The sequence below is a fragment of the Teleopsis dalmanni genome, chromosome X (genome assembly GCF_002237135.1).
Source record: "Teleopsis dalmanni isolate 2A chromosome X, ASM223713v2, whole genome shotgun sequence".
Lineage (NCBI taxonomy): Eukaryota > Metazoa > Arthropoda > Insecta > Diptera > Diopsidae > Teleopsis > Teleopsis dalmanni.
The window spans coordinates 7,858,568-7,880,985 of record NC_051848.1 but is presented as its reverse complement, the minus strand read 5'-3'; the positions used below and the strand labels follow the sequence as shown (position 1 = coordinate 7,880,985).

The window sequence follows — 22,418 nt, the reverse complement described above, 5'->3', positions numbered from 1 at the left end:
TGCATAACAAACATCCTAAATACCTTACGGGGGCTATTTGATAAGCCAGCGTATAATTTAATTAAATATATTTTTATAAATAATTGTTATTTAGACCTATAAATCTATAAATTTTCTTCTAACTGGGCTTAAAATGGGTTATTTATTATATTGTTAATAAGTTGCACTTATAATCTTTCATACTTAAATATTTAAATAGTGTTTTATTAACATAATATATTTATAATAATTATAAATATAATTATTAATAATAATAATATTTTTTAAAAATATTTTGAAAATTTCAGCAAAAATTAGTGTTAAAATAAAATTTATGGTAAATGGTAAAATATATTTTTACTCAAAGAAACAGCTCAACAGATCATGTTCTTTTTAGAATTATCTTGAATATTCATTTCATGACTTGAACAGCATTTACACTAGTTAATTTTTGGTAAGACCTTTTAATATTCTCTCACTTTTTCACAAACACATACAAGTTTTTATTGACAAATAGAATTCGAAAATAATACATATTTGCATTAGGACATAAAAATTTTGGATTACATCAGCTGTTATAAGATTTCTCCTCTGTTTATGTCAAAAACTAAAATACTATTGGTATTTATGTTGTCTTTTATATATACTGCGACATGACAAATCGATTGTATTATATTTCACAATGTTGACGGATCAGCTGATTGTTTATGGCACAACTAATTCAGCCTTTTATGGCTGAATAGGCTCTGAATCATATTTTAATTCGTTTCATTGCACATGTAAGAGTGCTATTACGTATAAGTGTTATAATTTTCTCTAATATTTATGGAGCATAGTGGTGAGGATCCTTTTTCATGATAATATTCATGTACACATGTGTATATGACAAATCCCCCAGTCTACTAAATGTTCTTGCAATACACAAAATCTTTCTTTTCATGTCATAAATGTGTGTCTAATTAAAAAATAATAATAATAAAAATACACTAAGAATAATTAATTAAATAAATAGTTTTTTTTTTATATATATTGTATATCTTAATAATTTGAATTTTATTCTTTTCAATTACTAAATGTTTTTAATTGCTTTTGTTTTTTCGCAAACAACTCTGCATTTTTGTGTTCGGTTGTGTATGTGTGTGTGTGTGTGTGTGTTTGTGATGCTTTGTTGTTTTGACATTTGGCGGTACTTTCCGCTGCCCATCAAACAGCACAACAGCACACATCTTACCGCGCTACAAAAAACTAATTCCGCCAACAAAACGTAAGTAAACACAAAAACACTTTAGCTGTTGATTTGGATGATTTTTGAATTCAGTCGATGCCGATACGCTGAACATTGCGAAGCGTTCCGTCGGTAGAGTTAAGGTCGCGTGTGGAGAGTTTTACGCACGTTATAATACACAAAAAAAATTCAGGCCAAAAAATTAAAAAAAAAAAATTGTTTTATTATTGGAATACCGGTTTTTATTGAAATAATTAAATTGCAAAGAAACGAGAGATTAAACAATAAAAATAAGAAATTTCTGGTGTAAATTAAATAAATACTAAGTATGTATTTTTTTTCAAATAATAATAATAATGTAAAGAAAACACAAAGAAAGAAAAAAAACAATTCAAATGCTTGCTCAGTCAAGGGTGACATATAAATGCGCTACACGCCTTAACTAACAGAGCATAATTATGTGTTTACTATACTCTCTATATGGGAATCTTGTAACAAAATGAAGCTTAAATCACATTTAAAATGTTAACTTTAATTATAAAATATTTCAAAAAAAAAAAAGAAAAAAAACAAAGTAATAAAATAAAATTACACAATATGCACATACATACGCATGAGGAAGCTGTTGTGATTATGTGTGATGCACTAAACTGCCCAGCGTAGTTGTTGTTAAGTGTGCTGCGTTGTTTTTGTACAACAAACACACAAAGCATTTGTGCTGCTTAATTTGTGACTATTGTGTGGAGACAACGGGACAGACAAAGCAGAGGCTTATGTTATGATACAAAAGTAACAGCGCATAAATATGTTATGTACATCTGTGCCTTTAACAGCGTTTTTTGAATGCATTTAAAAGAACAACAACAAATGCCGATTTAAAATACCATTTTTCAACTGAGGTGTACTGTGAAATAATATACTAAAATCAATTAAATTTTAAATTGAGTTTAAATTGAATTTTATATTCAATTGCTTAGCAAACAGACATAATCTGAATAAATTATTTTGCTTAATTCGCTATTCAGGGTCATTTTGCTGCTTTAACATATGTTACACTCACTCACTCCTATTTGTTTAAAAGAATTCTGCTGCTGCTGCTAACTATCGTATGCTAATAACATGACTAGCATTTCAAAGTAATTTTTCTAACTAAATAATTACTAAGCACAAGTTTCAGTTTCAACTTCTGTTTTCATTTTCCTTGAAATTTGAAATTTATATTTAACAATATATTTATACAAATTATAAATAAAGTGACAATAATTGTTTTTAATGACTAAGTATGGTATGAACAGAAAAATCGTGATATGTACGTAATGTATATAGCATATACAATAAAACCACTTGAGTTATTTCCTGCGAAAAAAAACCCATTAAAATGTCAGCCTCAAATCCCAAACCCCAAACCTCAGCTCAGCTTAAAAGCATTAACATAAATGGTTTATAAGATTTCCAATGAAAACTAAAAGCGATTCAATAGTTTTGAATATAAATATAAATAACTCTTTTTTTTTATAACAAATAATTGTAAAATATATACATGTGTATATATTAGCCCTTAGCAGTCGTTGTTGACTTTAGCAAAATTTTAAAATTTGAAAAACTAAACTATAAATACATAGCACATTCCTTTCATTTGTTATCATGTTTTTCAGTCGTTTATTTATTAAACTTTGACACGCGATTATCACATACAAAATACCGAAGACTCGATGAGTAAATAACGATTAATGCAATCATATTTTATTTGCACTATAAACAGTTGTACATATATACACAAATATATACTAGTTTATCTATGAACACTAAAAGTACTCCTAATAGACACCTCTGCTAACTGTACCCCCTTCTTAGCTATGGAATTTTTGTAAAACCACCTTTTTTTCATAATATGAACCAACACCTATTGACTGGACATCCCTCTTGAATAAATAATGGGTGGATAAGGATGAGCGTATTTTCTTTGTGTTTTCATATTATACTGAAAACGCTATTCAATATATTTTAAGCAAATATTTAATTAAATTATAAAAGAAATATTTCAAATATTTTCCTTTTGCTTTGACAACCTTTCGCCAAATTTTAATTATAATTACTATCATTTGTTCTGGAAATCAGCGGGGGTTATGTTTTGAAAAATGCATAACATTGCTTTTCACAGTTCTCCTTGAGAATTAATAATTAATTAATATTCATCAATAAACTACTACTAAGATCGCAACAACACAAAATCTTACAGTATAATGTCGTTGATTGTAGAGTAGATAAACCAAAAAATTTTCCAGTTATATATTCTGGAATGAAAGTGTGTTCAATATTTTGAACAAGCGTTAGGCACGATTTTGATTGTTTTAGGTCTCACAATTTATTGACATGTGTACTTTAATAGAAGTACACATATGTGGTATTTAATAATACTAATAATATTTGTTTTTTAGGCTTTATGAAACAGTTAAAAATCGAAGATAGTATTGTAATGTCTTTAGTTCTTTAGTACTAGAGTGCCTATAATTGATCTTTCTGAATTATATCGATCATTTTATCAATTTTTTAGGTGATAGATCTGAAAACTTTTTGAACCTTTTTAGTACAAACTTTCAAAAAAGTCCAGAATTAAACTGAACTTTTCTATACAACAGATTTTCACATAGAAAAATGCTCCTAAACAATTAATCACAAATAATCAATCTATTTTATCTGTCAAACAACAAAACATCTTCAAAAATTTCTTCCCTAATCAAAAATACAAATATATTTAGGACACACATATAAACTCATAATGCATTTGATATAGAACTTTACACAACAATTTTACAGTTTATATATATATATGTATGTATATATGTATATGCATATATGTATTGTGATTAGCTCCTGCTTATGCTTAAAATAACCCTCAGTTTTTATTACAATATATTTCTATGGCACACAGTAAAAAGTTTCTTCGTTTTTGGTACTATTTTAGTGTTTTAGACTCCTCCATGCTTTTCGCTATCGTCACCTGGTTGTCATAACTCACAACTTTTTATCGAATATTCAATGGTTCATTTCCTTCATTTGTTTTTTGGACTATCAGCGCTGTTAATCTATTTTGATGTTTTTCTGTATACGTATTCCACAAAGCTTTCTAATCGAAATAAATGCTTATTTAAATAATTTTGGATATAATTTAATTTTTGATTCTGTTTATTGAAATACTCCTAAAGTGCAATTGTGATGTTTGTAGTATTGTTCGCATCTCTTGCAAATTATTCGATGTAGTAGGATCTTGTACACAATGACTTTTACATACTCCTTCGAAATTATAAATTGTGATCATTTTTTAATGTTCTAAGACCTCCTGATTTTAAAATATTTAACACTTAGTGCAGTGTTATTTCATCATTGGACCGAGGTACATGTAAACTCCTCCTTTCGTGCTGGTATATCTTATATTATAATTGCACACAATACTTTAACAACTATTACTATTATTGACTGATAATTTCACATTATAGAAAGTATGTCCCATTTGTGATGACTTCAGCAGGTCAAATATGGAAAAAATATATCATATCACACTGTAGAAATCATTGGAAAATTTTTATTTAATTAACCAATTTAGATTTGGTTAGATTAGACTGACCGTCACTGACTACCACGTATAAATTCTTGGATTCTTTGCGCTGTCAATTAGAAGCGGCTTTTGGAGAGTCGTAACGGATTAATTTTAGTGAGAGACTACTATCATGTTTACTATAGAAGTAAGTACGAAACTTACGATTTGTATACTTTAGCTTTCCAAACTGGGGCTGGGTTGAGCCTTTAAGATGAATGACACGAAGAATAGTGACGAATTAGAGAAATTTCAAATAATAAAAGTTCGAATTACAGAAGTAATGTGTTTTAATATATATTAATACCATTTTTTTTCGGTTTCTATATCAATATGTAGTTCATTTTGGTTGTTATTGCGTATTTTCATTTCAGAGAGAAGAGAAGAAGTCACAGAAAAACGTTTTTTTTTTCTATAAACTCATCTCCATATATAATATTAAATATTCTAAGAATACATTTTGTGTGTAAATATTCTTAATTAACAGATAGATATTGTATATAAAGTACATTACTTTTTTTCTGCACGCATTTTAAAAGAAGAATCTAATTTATTGGGCATGTGGCTCACAAATCCCCATGCTGACGCTACGATTACTATTTTCAAACCCCTCAATGAAAAATTTAAATACGCAAAAAAGTACAGTAGATTTTAATTAAACATAAATGTGTAATTATTATATATATTTTTTTACTTTAAATATTTTTTATATGACTAGAGGTAATTGGAACCAATTATTTATTTTTATTTAATAATTTTGTGATCTGAACAAATCAATTCGATTGATCGTTTCAAGTGTCTTGATATATGCAATAAGTAAGATGAACAAAATACGGATTTTGTACTGAAGTATTTAAATAAAATAATGTAATTATATTGAATTGTAATTCTCAAGTTACAAAAGACCCAATCTTTTACATTTAATTTTTTATTATATTAATTTTTACATAATTTTCTTGAGTTCATTTCAGTTGTGCTATTGAAATTATTTGTTGCAGTTAATACTGTATGTTTACTTTGCTTATATAATTTTAATAATTTAATTAAAAAATAAAAATATAGTATTATAGAAATCAACAAACAATAGTTACATCTGCAAATAAAAAATCATAATAATCTTTAAAAAATAAAGAAAGTTGTATTTAAAGAGTGAAATTACTTATTTAATTTTTGTTTTTTTTACGAGGCAATAAAGATCTAACAAAATGTATATATTGCACTTATTGTAATATAATTGTATTCACATATATTTGTATATAAATTGATATAAATTTATTGAATTTTTCGGAAAGTAATATAATTTTTGCCCAACAAACGATTTTAATGTATATTTTCACATCAAAATTCAAATTTAGGCTACATTTTCTTTACGTATATATGTTACCAGTTAATATATATTATATATAGACTTAGCATAGATAAATAATATATTTATTTCTGGATTCAGCTTATTATCAATAAATGTTTATTTTGCAATTAAATAGATCGTTAAAAATTTATTATATTGAAATAATTCCATCCTACTTTCGCATTAAAAATATTTCCATGTCTATTTGAGATAGAAAAAAATTTATTAATAATTTATTTTTTTTTTTTACCAATTTTTAAAAATTTTCAATTCTAATAAATATCTTATAATTTACAGTACGGTAATTCAATAATATCTTTCAGCACTTAAGTTTATTATTAAACTTAATATAATATATATAATATGTCAAAGTGCGGAAAAATCTGAAGACCGAACCGTAGAAATCAGCTTACAATTAAATTTAAATGCAATTTTACAATCAAAATCTATATGTAATATATCATTTGTTGTCCTGTCTCCAACATATCCGATCTTAACTTAAAAATTGTATAATCTGTCGTAGTCTTCTCTAATCTTGTTAAGTTAACTGCAATTTTTTCTGCAAGACTGTACGCTAGATTTTGCAACCACTCCCATAATATTATTCTTTTTAATATTTATACTTTTTTTATAAGGGGCAAAATATAATATAAAATATATAGATATAAATTTTATATATATATAAATATTATATATACATAAATATATATAAATTTTATATATATGTATATAATATGTATTTCAATTTTCCAGCAGTTCTTTCCAGTCATTTTATTTTTAATAAAAATTATTTCACAGTACTCAACATTACAAAACAATCTGTAAAATAATACTTAGAATAGTTTGATTTTAATAATATAAATTCTTATTTTAGTCAATAATAAACAATATTTAAAGATTATCAATGTGATTTTCACAAACACAGATAGACGATCGCTTCATATTATAATTCATACTATAATTTTAAAAAATGTGCTGCAGAGATAATAACATTAGTAATTAATTATTTATTAATAAATTATTAAAAATATTGCATGCCGAAATCTTGGTGCATTTAGGAGGATTATTACCTTCTTGACAATATAATCTATAGATTAAACACCGCTGGTATATGCTCCGTATACATAAGCCTGGCTTCGTCGCTGATTCTATTATTTTGTCCTAAAGTGAAATCTAATAATAGTTTGATTTATAATTAATATTGATTAATAATAAATTATCTGCTAATTAAAAGTACCAACAACATATTCAATAAAAAACTATTAATGTCTCTTTCTTTCTCTCACTCAAGGATTAGAGAATAATTATTCAAGTGTTGACAAAATATTACCCGCTCTCTACAAAATAGTTTTATAAGAATGGGAACTATGGTAAATACCATATAACCGAAAAATGGTATAGTCATATGCAATTATTTTGCGGCCTTAAGAAAAAACAGAAAGAGACAGAAAACTCTAAGAACAATTTGGCTAAGAATGATAATCTAATTATTTGTATTATTATAATTATAAACATAACTTTATTAACAAATCAATATACAAATATACATAATAATAACTAAAGTATTGAAAAGACATTATCTACTGTTTTTAAGCTGAACTTGGTCAAGGATGATAACTGGAAGTTCAAGCACATGATGTGTGTCGAAAATACGACTAAAATGTTTTAATGTGATTCAATATCATAACCCAGAAATATCATAGGTGAAACATATTATCACTGTACTCAGATTCGTTGTGACAGTTGTTAGGACAGTCAACCACTTTTACATTTAAGATTCAACTCTCTCAAATGGTTAATGCAATTTCATTATCTTGATGAAATTTGACTATTGCGAGTATATTAACCATGTTTATAACTGATGGTACTAAAGATCTAGCGAAAGTTTAAAGCAAAGCTAACATATTAATGGATTATTTTATTCAGCATATGTGATATCGAAATACTATACACATATTTGGGCTAATATTAATAATTGATTTTATTTATATTTAGTATTTTTCTTCTATTAAGATCTTCTCTTCTATTCATTCTATTAAGTTCCCAGGGGAACATTGAGCCAGGGGAACTAGTAGATGTTAATGAAATTTTACTATAGCGACGAGTATATTAATATAACTATAACTAGCATTACTAAAGATTCAGAGAACGTGGCGTTGTGATCGAAATATTATATCCTTATTACAGTTAATATTAAAAATTGACTATTTCATGCTAATGATTCAATTTCATCAAATTAGTTATCTCTTCGCAAATTTTCTTCCCTTTCCCTTTAATGGAGAATATACTTCTTTTAGTAAATTCTATTTATTCCACTTCTTCTTCCTGTGATATTATCCATATTTTTCTTATTTTTTTTTTTTGCTTAGGTTTATTGTGTTTTTAATGCAACTTTGTGGGGTTACCCCTACAGCTATTGTACTTTCTAAATAAAAATATTCAAATTAAGGAATTAAAATATGTTATGATATTAGGAATAATATTATTGTATTAATTGTATTGTTTCAATTTTAAATATTTGAGACTTTCATTTAAATTTTTGTTTTTAATTGTATTTATCGGATTTTATTCCAAAATTTAATTCATTCTATGCTCTATTGTATCTTTTCATAAGGATGATGAGCTGCTATGCAGATGTGCTTTATGATTATAGTTAGAAAATTTATGCAAAATCGGAATTAAATTTAAAATTCATTTTTTTTTTTAAATTCACTTTTATTTTTATTTAAACAAATATCATTCTATATTTTTTAAAATTAAATCTCGAAAAGAAATATTTTTTATATCAGTTGCAATTAAAAATATTTTGCAATATTACTGCAATATTAAAATTTGTGGAATTCAATATCAATAACTCTAAAACCTATATTTAGTCGCTATTTCTACTACTATTTAAGTATTAACTGAGATTTTTGTTTACTGTTTCGTTTGTGATTTTGCTGAAGCTTAGTGACACAAATCGTAAATATGCACTAAATTTTGTAATCACATAGTTACGGCAATACCCGGAATTATCCGTTTCAGCACAAACTTTGTATCTCATGTTCATGATAATTTAAAAATATTCCAATAACACGAATTTCATGTATTTTTTTTCTCGGTTTTTGCATATTTTTACATACCCGAAGGCTTTCACTCCTACGAGTTCCAATAAAATCGTTACATACGCAGATAAATATTTCAAAATCTATTTGGCTTTAAACTTTCATTAGAGTTTTGGTAATTTCGCACGATTTCTATTATAAAAAAAAAATAAATTATAAAAAAATTATAAACTCGATTTTAGACATTAAGTTTCATATATAGTATGTAGATATATGCTATACGTTTCTTGTGTATAGTCTTTATGTAGTCTAATATTTATATAAATTTTAATTTCTTCCTGAGATATCTTTATTAACTTACAAGTATTAAAATAAATCTTAGTGGCTGACATCATTTTCCAACATATAATCTATCTTTACATATATGTATATGTAGTACTGAAAATAAATTGATATGACGTTTTGTGTTATCAATATCTGTCATAGTCGAAGTGTGGCATAAATCATTTCAAGTATTTACCTTTAACTTTTATGGAATTTTTCTCCAGCGCCAACAAGCTTGAGCATCTATTTTGAACGTATCTTCACTAACGCCGGTTATCCAGCTAATTATTTGTTAGCCATCTTTACATTTCCTTGTTAATTTTTCATTCAGCTTTTTATGCAGCGTTCTTCTTTTATATTTTATTTCTTTATAGTCATCCCATAAGAGTCATTATATTTCTTTTTGAAAAACAATATTATTTCCCACATTTAGTTGATACAACCCATGTTTGTACCTAGTACTCCAGCTAACCTTATAAATTGGAATATATGTAACTCGTATATTCTTCGAAAAGTAAATCTTTTGAATGTTGTAAGAAAATCTCTCTCGATTTGATTATCACTAAAATTTCTACGCTATAGAAACTAATGCGAATAGAATTTTCATATCAAAAATTTGTTCTTGAGAAAGAGAAAGAGTTATACCTGATAAATATTATTATCCCAGACTAAAAATCTACAAAAATAGACAAAAACCGTAACTATTGATTATCATTGATGATCAAATTTTTATATATTAGAAATTCTCTTGTAGCTTGAATTCTTACATGAGAATACTTCTGTCATGACCACATTTCAAAACTCTCTTTTGCTGAACCAAGCATGAGTGGGTTTCCCTTAGCTGCTTACCTTCTCGCCAAAAGGATGTCCGAAGTAATTTTTTCATTATGATTGCTATTATTGCTATTATTAAATAGGTGTAAGGGATTGATGGCGTGAGTGTAAGCACCTCTATAGGCATATAGTCATGTTCACGATTATAAACGTGAATCCGGTTTGGTTGACCTTTTATATGTGTACAATAGTACGGATATTAAGCAGTACTTCATTATTTATTTCACGAATAAATAATGAAATACTGCTTTTTTTGTGTTCATTATTTTTTATGGAGAACATTTTTTAAGGAGGACATTTTTTAAATTTAGCTCTCATGATCGGCTACTGGCTACAACCTTAGCTGCTGGGTGTAGTTGGGAATACTGTAGCTAAAGGCTTGTCACTATTTTTGTGGAAGGATGATAAGGATGATATACACCAGAGTCCGGCAGCACGTCGGTAGAGTCGTTCTTACAGTTTTGGCTTTAAAGTCTATAATTCTATTTACTGGGTTTGAATCTGAGTTAAGTAAATTGGGTCACTTGCGTGTTTTATTGGTTTCTGGCCGTATTCACTTTATACTTTTCACTTGTTTTAACCGAACAGAGCGATAACGAAATGAAATGATGAAAAAATAATATTGATCATTTCTATATATTTATTTTGCGTGTCAGTAAACATGTTTAAATGATAAATAATATTATTATCTGTGTTATCAAGTATTGGAAGACTTAGTTGGAATTTAATAGAATTTATTTATAAATAATTAAGTGAAATATACACATATACTATACATAAAGGATAGAACCCTTATATTATTTGCGAAAACTGTTAGACTTACCAACACCGCGTTATCGCATCTCAGAACGGTTACAGTCTCCTCGGAATGTTTGCAGATCTGAGTTCAATTATTGCTTCGTCTGATGAAGTGATAAACAATAATCCAGTCAAGGCGTAGAGAGGGGTTATGAAGAAATCTCGCAGTTTATAGAGAGTAAAAGTGCTCAAGTGCACTGGCTCAACATAATAATATTTTATACTACAAATTTTATATATAATAAAGATATATGTTTATATATAATACTATTTTTGTAAAGTAGTATAAATTAATTTATTCGCAACTGATTCAGCTTTGACATTTCTGACAGAGATAAAAATCACACGTCAGTTTTTCAACAAACTTGTGAAACTTGTGAATTTTATAAGTAATTAATTTACTTAAAACTTTTATAATTAAAAAAACAATATTACGGATAAAAAACCACAGTTGGTAAAACTTTTGGGATTGAATACATCGGAAAGTGTTAGTGTTTATATTTCAATTGAAATTGAAATCTGTAGGCGAATGGAACACAATTCTGAGCAAACTTTCCAGCAAACCTCAGTATTGATTTCCAAATGTGTTGGATATATATATATATAGTTTATATACAAATTAATATATTTACTGATTGTTTTTGTTTAATGAATTTGTTCAGTTATTTTTATATACACAAATATTTTATTTATTGCAAACAATAAAAGAAACAAAATCATATGAATCTTACTATTTTTATGGCTATTGACACCATTTTAAGCTCACATTCATGCATAAATATTATCAAATTATTTCATAAAACAGCATTTTTTTGTTTATAAATTGTTTATGAATTGTTTTTAAATGGAAAAAAAATTAAAAAAAAATTTTATACAAAAAATTCATAATGAAAAGTATTATTAATCAAACAATTGAAAGCAGTTTCATTATTGAAAATTTTAATTTTAAATTTTATTTATATAATTATTTAATAAATATATATTTTTTTAATTACTGTTAAAGAAAGATATAAATTTCACTTATCTCTTTTTGTTTTTGTTGTGAATAAACATAATTTTCACAGCTCATTCAGAAACAAATTACCAATTTGATTGATAATTTATATGTAAATTGATTTTTTTATTTTTTATTTATTTTTTTTTTTGTATAAAAAAATAAACAAAAGCAAAACAATTTATTTATTTTCAAACAAAAAAAAATAATAAAATTATTTGTTATGTAAAAAAAAGAAATTAATTTAACCCACAAGTTTGTGAGGCTCAGCAACTATTGTTCGATTAAAAATATTTATGTTATAATAGTCAATCAGTCGGCAGAGTAGTTTTAATATTTTAGCCTACATCCTCATAGTCAATAAATAGATAAAAATTTCGTTATTCAATATATGTTATAATTTTATTAAAATAAAAAATAAAAAGTTATTATATGTTGCAGTAGTTGATACATTTTTTTTATTATAAGCTTAGATGAAAAAAAATAAACCGCAGTTGAAGTTATATCATTATTGCATACTATATTATATACTATGTTCCCTTACCGTATACCATATATATAAACATATCTTAGCACGAAAAGATTTGCAACAATACTCAGTACATATAAAGGACTAACTTCCAAACACAATTTCTCAGTTCTGCAACAGTTCAGTTTGATTGATTACCATAGAATGACACCTTAATTATAACTCTACTCCTCGTAAAATAAAACAATTAGGTATTATCATTTGACAAAGGAATTTCTTTTATCTTACCACAATCTGCTGCTTTCGTCAAACCTTATCATCGTATCATGAGTACATTGCCACATATTAACTGCCTGTGACACTTTGTCTATTGTTGGTCTATAGTATCCCTTGCCCTTTCTGTAATTATGAAGAATTTCTTTTACTTTAATTTTATCCAGAAAAATAATATTTTCTAAACCGATGTTTCACCACGCTAATTTGTGGATCCATTCTTTGTGAACAATTCTTCTCCTATCGGCTCTACAAGGATATTCCCATTACAATGTATAGTTATGTTTCTGGCTTTTTCATACATAGTTCTCATTCGTCGATTTCTGAAAGTTTGAACCGTATTTTATACTTGTTCAAAAGACAGTGATTAGTTGTCATTGTTATCATTGTTTTTAAATCAGATTTGTTCAGACTTAGTAGATATTTGCTTGTCTTCTCAGAGTATTTCAGGAGGAAGTACTTGAAGCAACGACTTTATTCCACTTTACTAGCACAATCCAGTTTAGTTAGGCTGTTAAAGTAATTTTTGCTTACATGTGAAATTGGTTCCGACCCATATGATTGTCTTAAGAAAGTTTCGAAAGTAACATACTGTGTGCAGGTATTCAAAGTAAAATCACTTGATTTCTAATAGCGAGGTTTTGTACGACATTAGAATTACCCTTAGGTAATGCTATCTTAAGTTTTCTACTAGTAGTTGTCTACTATATTTCAGTTTGTGCTATTGAAGCTTCGTTTCGAAACTGACGTATATTCGGTTCTATGAGTTGTAGGCTGTCTGGGTTCACATGTTCAATTTTACAGCCATCTTTGCACTAGACGATGTTTTTGTTGGTGGTATTGATTCTGTTCTCTTCCATTTCATTCTCTATGGTGTGATGGTGATGTATTTTCTGTTAAGATAACATATGTCGGACATTTTAAGTCTCAAGAATCATCACATATGATTATAGTAGAACTATTTATAATTATTTATAATGGTCATTATTACAAGAAGAGCGAGTGGTAAACGACTATACGAAAATGTCGTTACTGAGCGCTGCCCAATCTAGTATATTTATCATATGTACCTCTCTAAGACAATTTAATTCTGTCCAAAATGAAAAAAAGAAAATAGTAGAATATATATTTATTACCAGAGACCACAGGTAATCTTACTGTCTAACCCCATATGATGCCAAAATATCTGTTCAGATGTTAAACGCTAGAGTTTGGCATTATATTTGTTTTTATTCTCTGTTTTTTATTTTATGTTATTTCATTTTTTTTTTTTATTTCATTTTTTTTTTCTTATTTCATTTTTTTTTTTTATTTTTTTTTGAAAATATGTAAATAACTAAACTTTACACCAAAGAGACAGAGTTTATTCAACTATCAACTCGTAAAAAACTAAGCAATCAATAGTATTTTATTTCATTACGATTCTCTTTTATTTTTATTATTTTTAGTATTTTTAATTATTTATGCATTTTGGCTAAAATTTTGTATTTTTATTTTATTATATCTTTTCTCTAGTTATATTTTTATTTCTGCCAGATTCTTGATTGGAACTACTTGAATAAAAATATACAATTTTGTACGATAATCTGCCGAGGCATGTGCTGTATCTATTGGCATTGATATGCATAATTAATTTGTATACCAAAAAAATTTATCATTTGAAATAAAACTTTTAAGATTGATATTTCAATAAAAGATACCTGAATTCTATGTTAAATAGGTTAACATAAAGAGTAGGTAACCGACATGATTTTTTTTTCATTTCCTAAAATAAGAACTTACTATTCGCCTTTTTGTAGTTTTTATAAGGTATTTTTTTATATGACTTTTTTAGTTAAATACGTTCCATATTTATTTTATATATACATACCACACTATTCCCGATCCAACTTAATTTCATTAATTGCATTATTCATTTACTTTGTCTAAGTATTTCACATAGAATCAACTGCATCCCACTCCACCAACTCAATTTTGTTAATTACGTTCCATTTTTTACTGGGAAATGAACCCCACATTGTGACCAGGTTTAATTATGTTAAGTTATGTCATTCATTACGTTCCATTTTTATTTTTCACAAACATTCATAGAACCAAGACCAGCTCAATTTTTAGTACATGGCATTGTCATTGCTTCCCGTGTTTGTTGATAAGATCATTGTATATGTTCGCTGAGATCTTTAGTTCTTCATGGACTTTTCTGACTGTTAGCAAAAAGACCTATGTTATGTTGGTCTAAATGATTCTATTTGATTCAATTGGCGATCAATAGAAATTGATAAAATTTCAATTACAAGGCAACTACTAGAATTGGTTTTATTTGCGATAAAACCAATTCTAACAGTTTTTCCTTTATAAGACTAGAAACACTCTCTTCCTCTTCCCTAACCATAGTAAAGTGAACCATTGAAAAAATTGCACTGATCTGGCGATGATTCTAGCAAAAGACGTGAAAGAATTTTTAACTAATATCTGCTAAATTTTTATATTAGTTGTTCTAGATTATAGGTGCTAAATACTTTTACGAAATTGCACTAAAATAAAGTTTAATGAATAAGTATTAATGTTGTTTTATTGTTTTAAGTATCCAGAAATTAAAAATAAAAAATGCGCATTAGAAAATTATTTAGAAAAAAATTGTTTGACTTGTTATTTGCAACCGAATTTCTCCATACAATTAAAGCATATAAATACTTATATATAGAAGAACAAAAAATTAGCAAACAATATATTCAAAATTTCAATAAAATGTATATGCATTTTCAGAATAAAAACAATAGATTTGAATTTTCTAAATATAAATGCGTATATAAACATATTGAAGTCTCTATATATCAAGTCAATTTTTTTTTCTTTTAATACCAAACAATACATATATATATAAATATATATATATGTCTATATATATAGATATACTTATTAGTCATGATACAATATATTGTTTATGTTAAAATGAAAATGAAAATTAAAATGAAAAACATGTGGAAAACAGATATTTTTTATAAACACAAAATTTTTCAAGATATTAGATATTTTGTACAACGCCGTTGCATTTTTGAAAAAGAAAGAAATTTTTATTTAAATAAATAAATATTTATTAATAATAACAAACTTGTATATGCCATTTAAAATTCCCTCTTAAATATTTTACTTAATTTTTGCAACATTTTTAGAAATTGTGATAACCCTGAACTTTTGAATTTTTGAAAGTCTTTCCATTTTTTTATATTTAAATTCTACATATTGATATTTGAGACTGTGAATTTAATTAATTAAACAAAAATTATTATATATAATTTAATTTTTATTCAAATAATCAAATCCATTAATACACATTTTATCTGCAATTTACATATAATTTTTTATAATAAATGCAGTCAACTATAAAACCGAAGCTGAAACTGCTCACAATTAAGATTTAAATCTGAATAAACTACAATAAAGTTAAAATTTTTCAAAATGTCTGTATCTATTAATATATGTAGTATATTTTACATAGATATATTTACATGTGCGTACACAAAATCAACTATATTTCTTATATCTTTCACAGCTAAAAATAGATAAACACTTAATCAAAAATACATTAAACCTTTGATGCATTACTTAAATAAAGTTATTCCTCATAAAACAGTTTATATATTTATTTATGAATAAATGTATATAACTACCGGTTTGCTTTTTGTAAATGATATAGTACCTACCTATATAATACACCACTCTACACACTACACACAGCAATCATCAAAGCTCAGATACTTTGTGTATAAATTTCTATGCATAAAATATCTTACAGATTAAAGATACTTTTAAGATTGCAACATTTCAACATTTCAACAATGATTAATTGTTGTTTGTTAATTAACAATTAATTAATTAATCGATTGATTGTTAATTATTTCATCAATAAGTATAGTTGATTATATCTATTTTATTTTTTAACTTTATTTAAATTATTTAAAAATAAAAATACGAAAATATTTGTTTTAAATTTTTGAGTTACAAAAAACTAATTAAATTTATTACTAATATAAAAAGAAGCTTTCTAACAGATGTAGCTATAGTACCCGGTATTAAAACAGTTGAAGTCTCTTAACCTGGAAGAAATAACATATCTTTTTCTTCATGGAATTTTCATAAGGAAATATTTTTCGTTTTTTTTTTTTTTACAAATATTTTGTATATGCGCCACAATTCCATCCATCCAAACTATCGTAAGTACGATGGTTACTCTGAAGTCTTTGAAAAAGATCGTAAATTAGACATAAATTCGATAGATATTGTTTTTTTTTTCTATCGTTCTTGCTATATTCGCTTTCACGAATATATTGTATTATCACCTACGTTTGAATAACTATAGTTAAAAATAACGTGCCTGGGGCCAGAAAAGGATGGGAATGTATTCGGAAAAGAATCATTAAAGCGAAAAAGTCTGTCTATTTATACGTAGCACAAAATTCGTATCTCTTAAAATAAACTTTTTATATAAATCCTATAAAAACTCAAATTTTTGAACTGTAACTCATTGTTGTCAGAGACCAGATAACTAAAATGGATTGCAGATTTGAGCTTAACGCAACACCATTGTAAAATTCAAAAAAAGAATTTATTGCCACACACTGCTTGAGTATACCCAACAAAGCGATTCCGGTTTTAGTTATTTCGAGTAATTTTTACCATTATGTTATATGCCGATATAATTTATTCTCGAGATATTGAGGTTTTCACTTTAAGTATATTTTACAATAACTTGGATGTTTCGCTCACCACATCTGTGGTAATTCTTTCTCCATTATTGTCGATTATTGAGTCGATTAACGCTGCCGGATTGTAGAGTGTTAGCTTAATGGCGGTAATGAGAAGCTATTGATTTCAGTTTGCATGTCTAAACTCGATGTTTATTTATTTATTTATTTATTTAACTGTGCTAACTAAACTAAAAAATTTATTAATTACAGAGTGTCAATGTTGCAGTGAATATAGATTAATCAAAATAGGTTTATGTTACACGCTGGGTTAGTCTTGTACTTATATTGTGTCAACGTACAATTATCACATGTTATGTTATTAAATCCCAAATCGCTAGTTAATTTAGAAATAAATTAACAAAAGATTTAACTTGGTTAAGATATTGTTTCATTTTAATTCAATTGATTGTAATTATCTATAAATACAGTGAGACTGAGACTGATCGTGAGTCTGATTAAATTATACAAAATTATTTTGAATAAATTTGCAGCTCGTGAATGTTATAAATTTTTATACAGAAAAGTTTCAAAACAGTTGCTTTCTTCTGCATATTGATAGCTCTTGTCATCGGACCCCGACGATACTGACAATCCTAACCGGTTAAAGCAAATCGTTATTCAAAAGAACGTAATTTGATAAATAATAAAATCTAGAGCTATTTCGTTTATAATGTCATGTGTTTGAATTTGTTTTTAAAGAAATATAAAGAGATACTGATTTATATAATTCCCTATAGTTGTATATAAAATACATACCATTTGTTCTATAATTTACACTAAAAGTATATATAAGACTAAAACTTGTTCAGTTGCCCTCAGTTGAGTTTGTGAATCAGCAAATTCGGCTTAAACTATAATGCAATTCATATAATTAACAATTCTAGCTGGTTTTCAATTGAAATGATTTGTTTACAGGAAACGAGTCATATAAAATCTGAGACGTACACCACTGAGCTACGATTTCGTTTATTGTTTTAGTAGTAAAATTTATTTCATTAAAGTATACACGTTTTGCATCCACGGTAAAATTTATTCGCAGCCTAATTGTACTTCGAATGGCCATTACAGACAATTCGATAAATAATGAAAAATATTCATATAAAATATTATATTTATTTATATAATCAATACTAATTGAGCTGTACATATTTTGCTTTTTTATCATTTCAGTTTACAAATGAACGCAAAAAAGTTAAGTGTTCTGAATTTCACCGCTGTGTGGGTTTTACTGCTGTTGGCAGTATGTTCTGTTGAAGCTCGTCGTTTTGGCAGCAGCGGTAGTCGCAAATCATCTGGTTCCAGCAGCAGTATACGCCGTACATCTCATTCTTCTCCATCTTATTCTGCACCATCTCATTCTTCATCATCTCATTCATCAGGCAGCTCTTTTGGTCAAGCTTCGAAACCATCTTATAGTCATTCGGATTTGATCAAATTAAGTTATGGAAACAATTACAACTCCCGGCCAAGCAGCGGTGTAAACCATCAAACTTCTCAATCCAGACCAGCACAAAGTGCTCCACCAATTGGTTGGAATGTACCGCAAGCTAATAAACCAGTAGGTCCACCACCTGCTTACTCAGCAACGAATCCAGTCGGTGGTGCCAAAACTAATATACATGAGCCACCACCACAATACAAAGCCAGTGCGCCACCACTAAATCAAGCACCGCCATCGCGTACTAATACAGGAACAGCTTATGGAGCCGGTGTAGGTGCCGCCTCTGGTAGCCATTATACTGGTAGCCATAGTAGTAGTGGTACCGCTTATCGTCCTCGCACCAACTCCACTGGTGGCTATAAACCCGCTCAAACTTATCAACCACGCACAAATACAACCGGTGGATTTGGTGCTGTTTCTCATACACCCATCAGACCAGTAAATCAACAAACTGTACAATCTAGTTATCCCGGTGCTACATATCACCCATCTGGTTCACTACCAGCTGGTGCTACATATCATCCAGCAGGTTCATTACCAGCCGGAGCTTCTTATCATCCAGCAGGCGCCCTACCAGCCGGTGCTACTTATCATCCAGCAGGCGCCCTACCAGCCGGTGCTACTTATCACCCCGCTGGTGCATATCCAGCCGGTGCTACTTATCATCCCGCCGGTGCGTTACCAGCTGGCGCTACTTATCATCCAGCAGGTTCATTCCCCGCTGGTGCTACATATCATCCTGCAGGCGGTATACCAGCCGGCGCTACATATTATCCAGCTGGACATGCTCCTTCATATCCAGTGCAAGCAATGCCAGCTGGTGCCACATTTTTGGCAGCGGGTTCAGCTTTACCACCGGGTGCAACATACTATCCACAACCGCCAAGATCGTCATCATCCGGCCTTGGTTTCGGTAGGTTTTCAAATAGAAACCAATTTTTCTCCATTTATAATTAAATTTTATTTATATTACACTTTTAGGTTCAGGTTTAGCAGCTGGTGCGCTCGGTGGCGCGTTACTTGGTCATGCATTGACGCCAACGCATACTCGTGTTGTTGAGCACGTACAATCCGCACCAAGTAGTGGTTCTACTAACAATGACGACAAAATTATTATAATTAATAATGGGCCAGGTCAGCCTACTGTTACTGATGCTGGTTCAGGTACAACAATCATTAATACCGGTGGCGCAGCACCAGCTGCCGCTCCTCAAACTCCAGTTTTTGCACAACAACAACCACCTGTACAATATGCTCCTGCCCCTGCCGCTGCACCAGCAGCAGTAGCACCTGTAGCTGGCGCAGCTCCAAGTCAACCAGCTGCACCCTTAGCACCATTAGAACCTTTACCAAATAACGGCAATATGGAAGCAGCCATTGCACCTGTTTTAATGACCGCTAATACTAATGCAGCTGCAGCTCCACCTGCTGCTAATGCACCTGCAGCTCCTGCAGTTGGTCCAGCAGCAGCGGCAGTAGCACCTGCAGTTGATCCAGCAGCAGCGGCAGCAGCACCCGAACAACCTCCAGCTGGTGGCATAATTTGTGTACCTGTACTTGTACCTCAACCAGATCCTAAAGATAGCACGAAAACAATTGAAGTAGAACAAATCGCTTGCTATCCAGCACCACCACCAGAAACTGCAACAGCAGCCGCTACGAATGCAACTACGGACACAACAACAACTACCAACTTGACAACAACAACTGCGCCAGTTACTGCAGCTCCAGTTGCACTGCAACCTATGGTCGCAGCTACACAAGCAGCTATTTCGCCCAATGTTGAAGGTTCAGCACCACTAGCACCATGGAACCCACTAACCCCGATAAATGTACCAGAGGGCTCTGTGCCGTTGGCTCCTTTGTATCCATCGCAAGTACCAGATATCATGAAATTGCCTGGTGAATATTTTGTCACAAAACGTAGCACACAATCAATGCTCTCTTCTCAGCTTTATCAGTCGACCGGTGGCAGTGCCAGTGTTGGAAATTATGCCATGCTGACTTCTTTGATAACATTAGTGGTCGCATTTTTGTTGTAATTAATTGAAGTGAAGTGGAGTACTTCAGCGTACTGAAGTAATGTTAAATGATTTTTAAAATAATATTTATACTTACTATTATAATACTAAAAGACTATATTTGATCATGTAATATTTTTGTAATTCAAATATTTAGTGTAGTTGTTTAATGTGCCACAAATGTACTATGCATTTTACGAGTAATTATTGTTAGAAAAATATATGCACACGCAATATATATGAATATATATAAACTAATGTAATATAATTGTTTTTAATTTAAAAAAAAATTGAATTTTGTTTTTTGAAATAATAGATTTATTCTTTCTATTCAAATATTTGGCCTTCTATCAGTGCAATTCTACTACTATTATTATTATTTTTTTTTTTAATTTATATAAATTTGTATTAACAAAATATACCATATATATATTCAATATAATTATTATGAAGCTCTCCTAGATCAAGCAATCTAGGAGAGCCAGCTATTTTGAGCTGCGCTATGTGCCGTTTAAGCGTACTTGTCGAGTTATCAAGGCTACTCGATAGTTATTACTTTTTAGCAAAGGTTAGAGGTATTTGAAAAAACTGGAATCAACTATATGGGCAGTCAAGAATTCAATTAATTAAACATAGATAAAAGACTTTGTTGTTGTCATTCACAACTGTTCTATATCTCTCTATTACAATCTTTTGTAAATCTTTAATGTTTAGTCTTTATTAAAATCGACTATCAAATGGGTGTGTTTGGCGAATCGGAACCGTGCTAAATGGATTTCTTTTTTCTTGCTTTGCAGTGTCACTATATTACTCTATTCCCATGCTTGTTACCAAAGATCCTAAATACCTATCTATTTTATAATTTTTCTTTTATAACTGAAATTTATTATTAAGATTATTTATTTATATCTTATCTTCTATCTTTTGCGAAATGGATATGGATATATACTGTATGTTCTTGTTGTGGTAGCTCGCAGAGATGTGCTTGCAAAATGTCCCTTTAAGGCTGGTGAACGGCACTTGGTCGATGAAATTGACAAGTGGCCTCGGGACGTAGACCCGGCCGGTTTTTGGAACCATATATCAAATGACTTGACAAGGCGTAATGGTGACATGAGTTTTATTGAAATAAGTAGTCTATAAGTAGTCTAAATCAAACATTGAAAACTTTTTATGTGGATCTTGATGAATAGCAAGACCTCACATTAGATAGCAACTTAAGTTTTGCCAAAAGTTTAATGTGGTGATAATAGGTCTAAGTGGAACCCTTTGGATCGCCGATACAACATAATCTATATCAAAGAATAGCTTTAAGACAATGAGTC

The 22,418-nt window shown here is 28.8% G+C and overlaps 1 protein-coding gene across 3 annotated transcripts; it reads left to right on the top strand.

Annotated features, from left to right (window-relative positions):
* Positions 1 to 1,174: 1,174 nt before the first annotated feature.
* Positions 1,175 to 21,373, top strand: LOC119687768 (nascent polypeptide-associated complex subunit alpha, muscle-specific form). 3 transcript variants are annotated; one of them, XM_038102235.1, is made up of 3 exons: positions 1,175 to 1,243; positions 18,802 to 19,985; positions 20,054 to 21,373. In XM_038102235.1, exons 2-3 carry the CDS (start codon positions 18,809 to 18,811, stop codon positions 21,112 to 21,114), a joined length of 2,238 nt encoding a protein of 745 aa, XP_037958163.1. In that variant the 5' UTR covers positions 1,175 to 1,243; positions 18,802 to 18,808; the 3' UTR covers positions 21,115 to 21,373. The 3 variants fall into 3 exon arrangements, with proteins under 3 accessions (XP_037958163.1, XP_037958161.1, XP_037958162.1); XM_038102233.1 differs by lacking the exon at positions 1,175 to 1,243 and adding an exon at positions 1,491 to 1,530; XM_038102234.1 differs by lacking the exon at positions 1,175 to 1,243 and adding an exon at positions 18,635 to 18,653.
* The last annotated feature ends 1,045 nt before the right edge of the window (positions 21,374 to 22,418 follow it).

What these genes read in the sequence shown, in the direction of transcription:
- LOC119687768 (XM_038102235.1), top strand. Translation starts at nt 18,809, where the DNA reads ATGAACGCAAAAAAGTTAAGTGTTCTGAATTTCACCGCTGTGTGGGTT. An exon ending in ATCATCCGGCCTTGGTTTCG is followed by an intron (nt 19,986 to 20,053) that starts GTAGGTTTTCAA and finishes TTACACTTTTAG; the next exon opens with GTTCAGGTTTAGCAGCTGGT.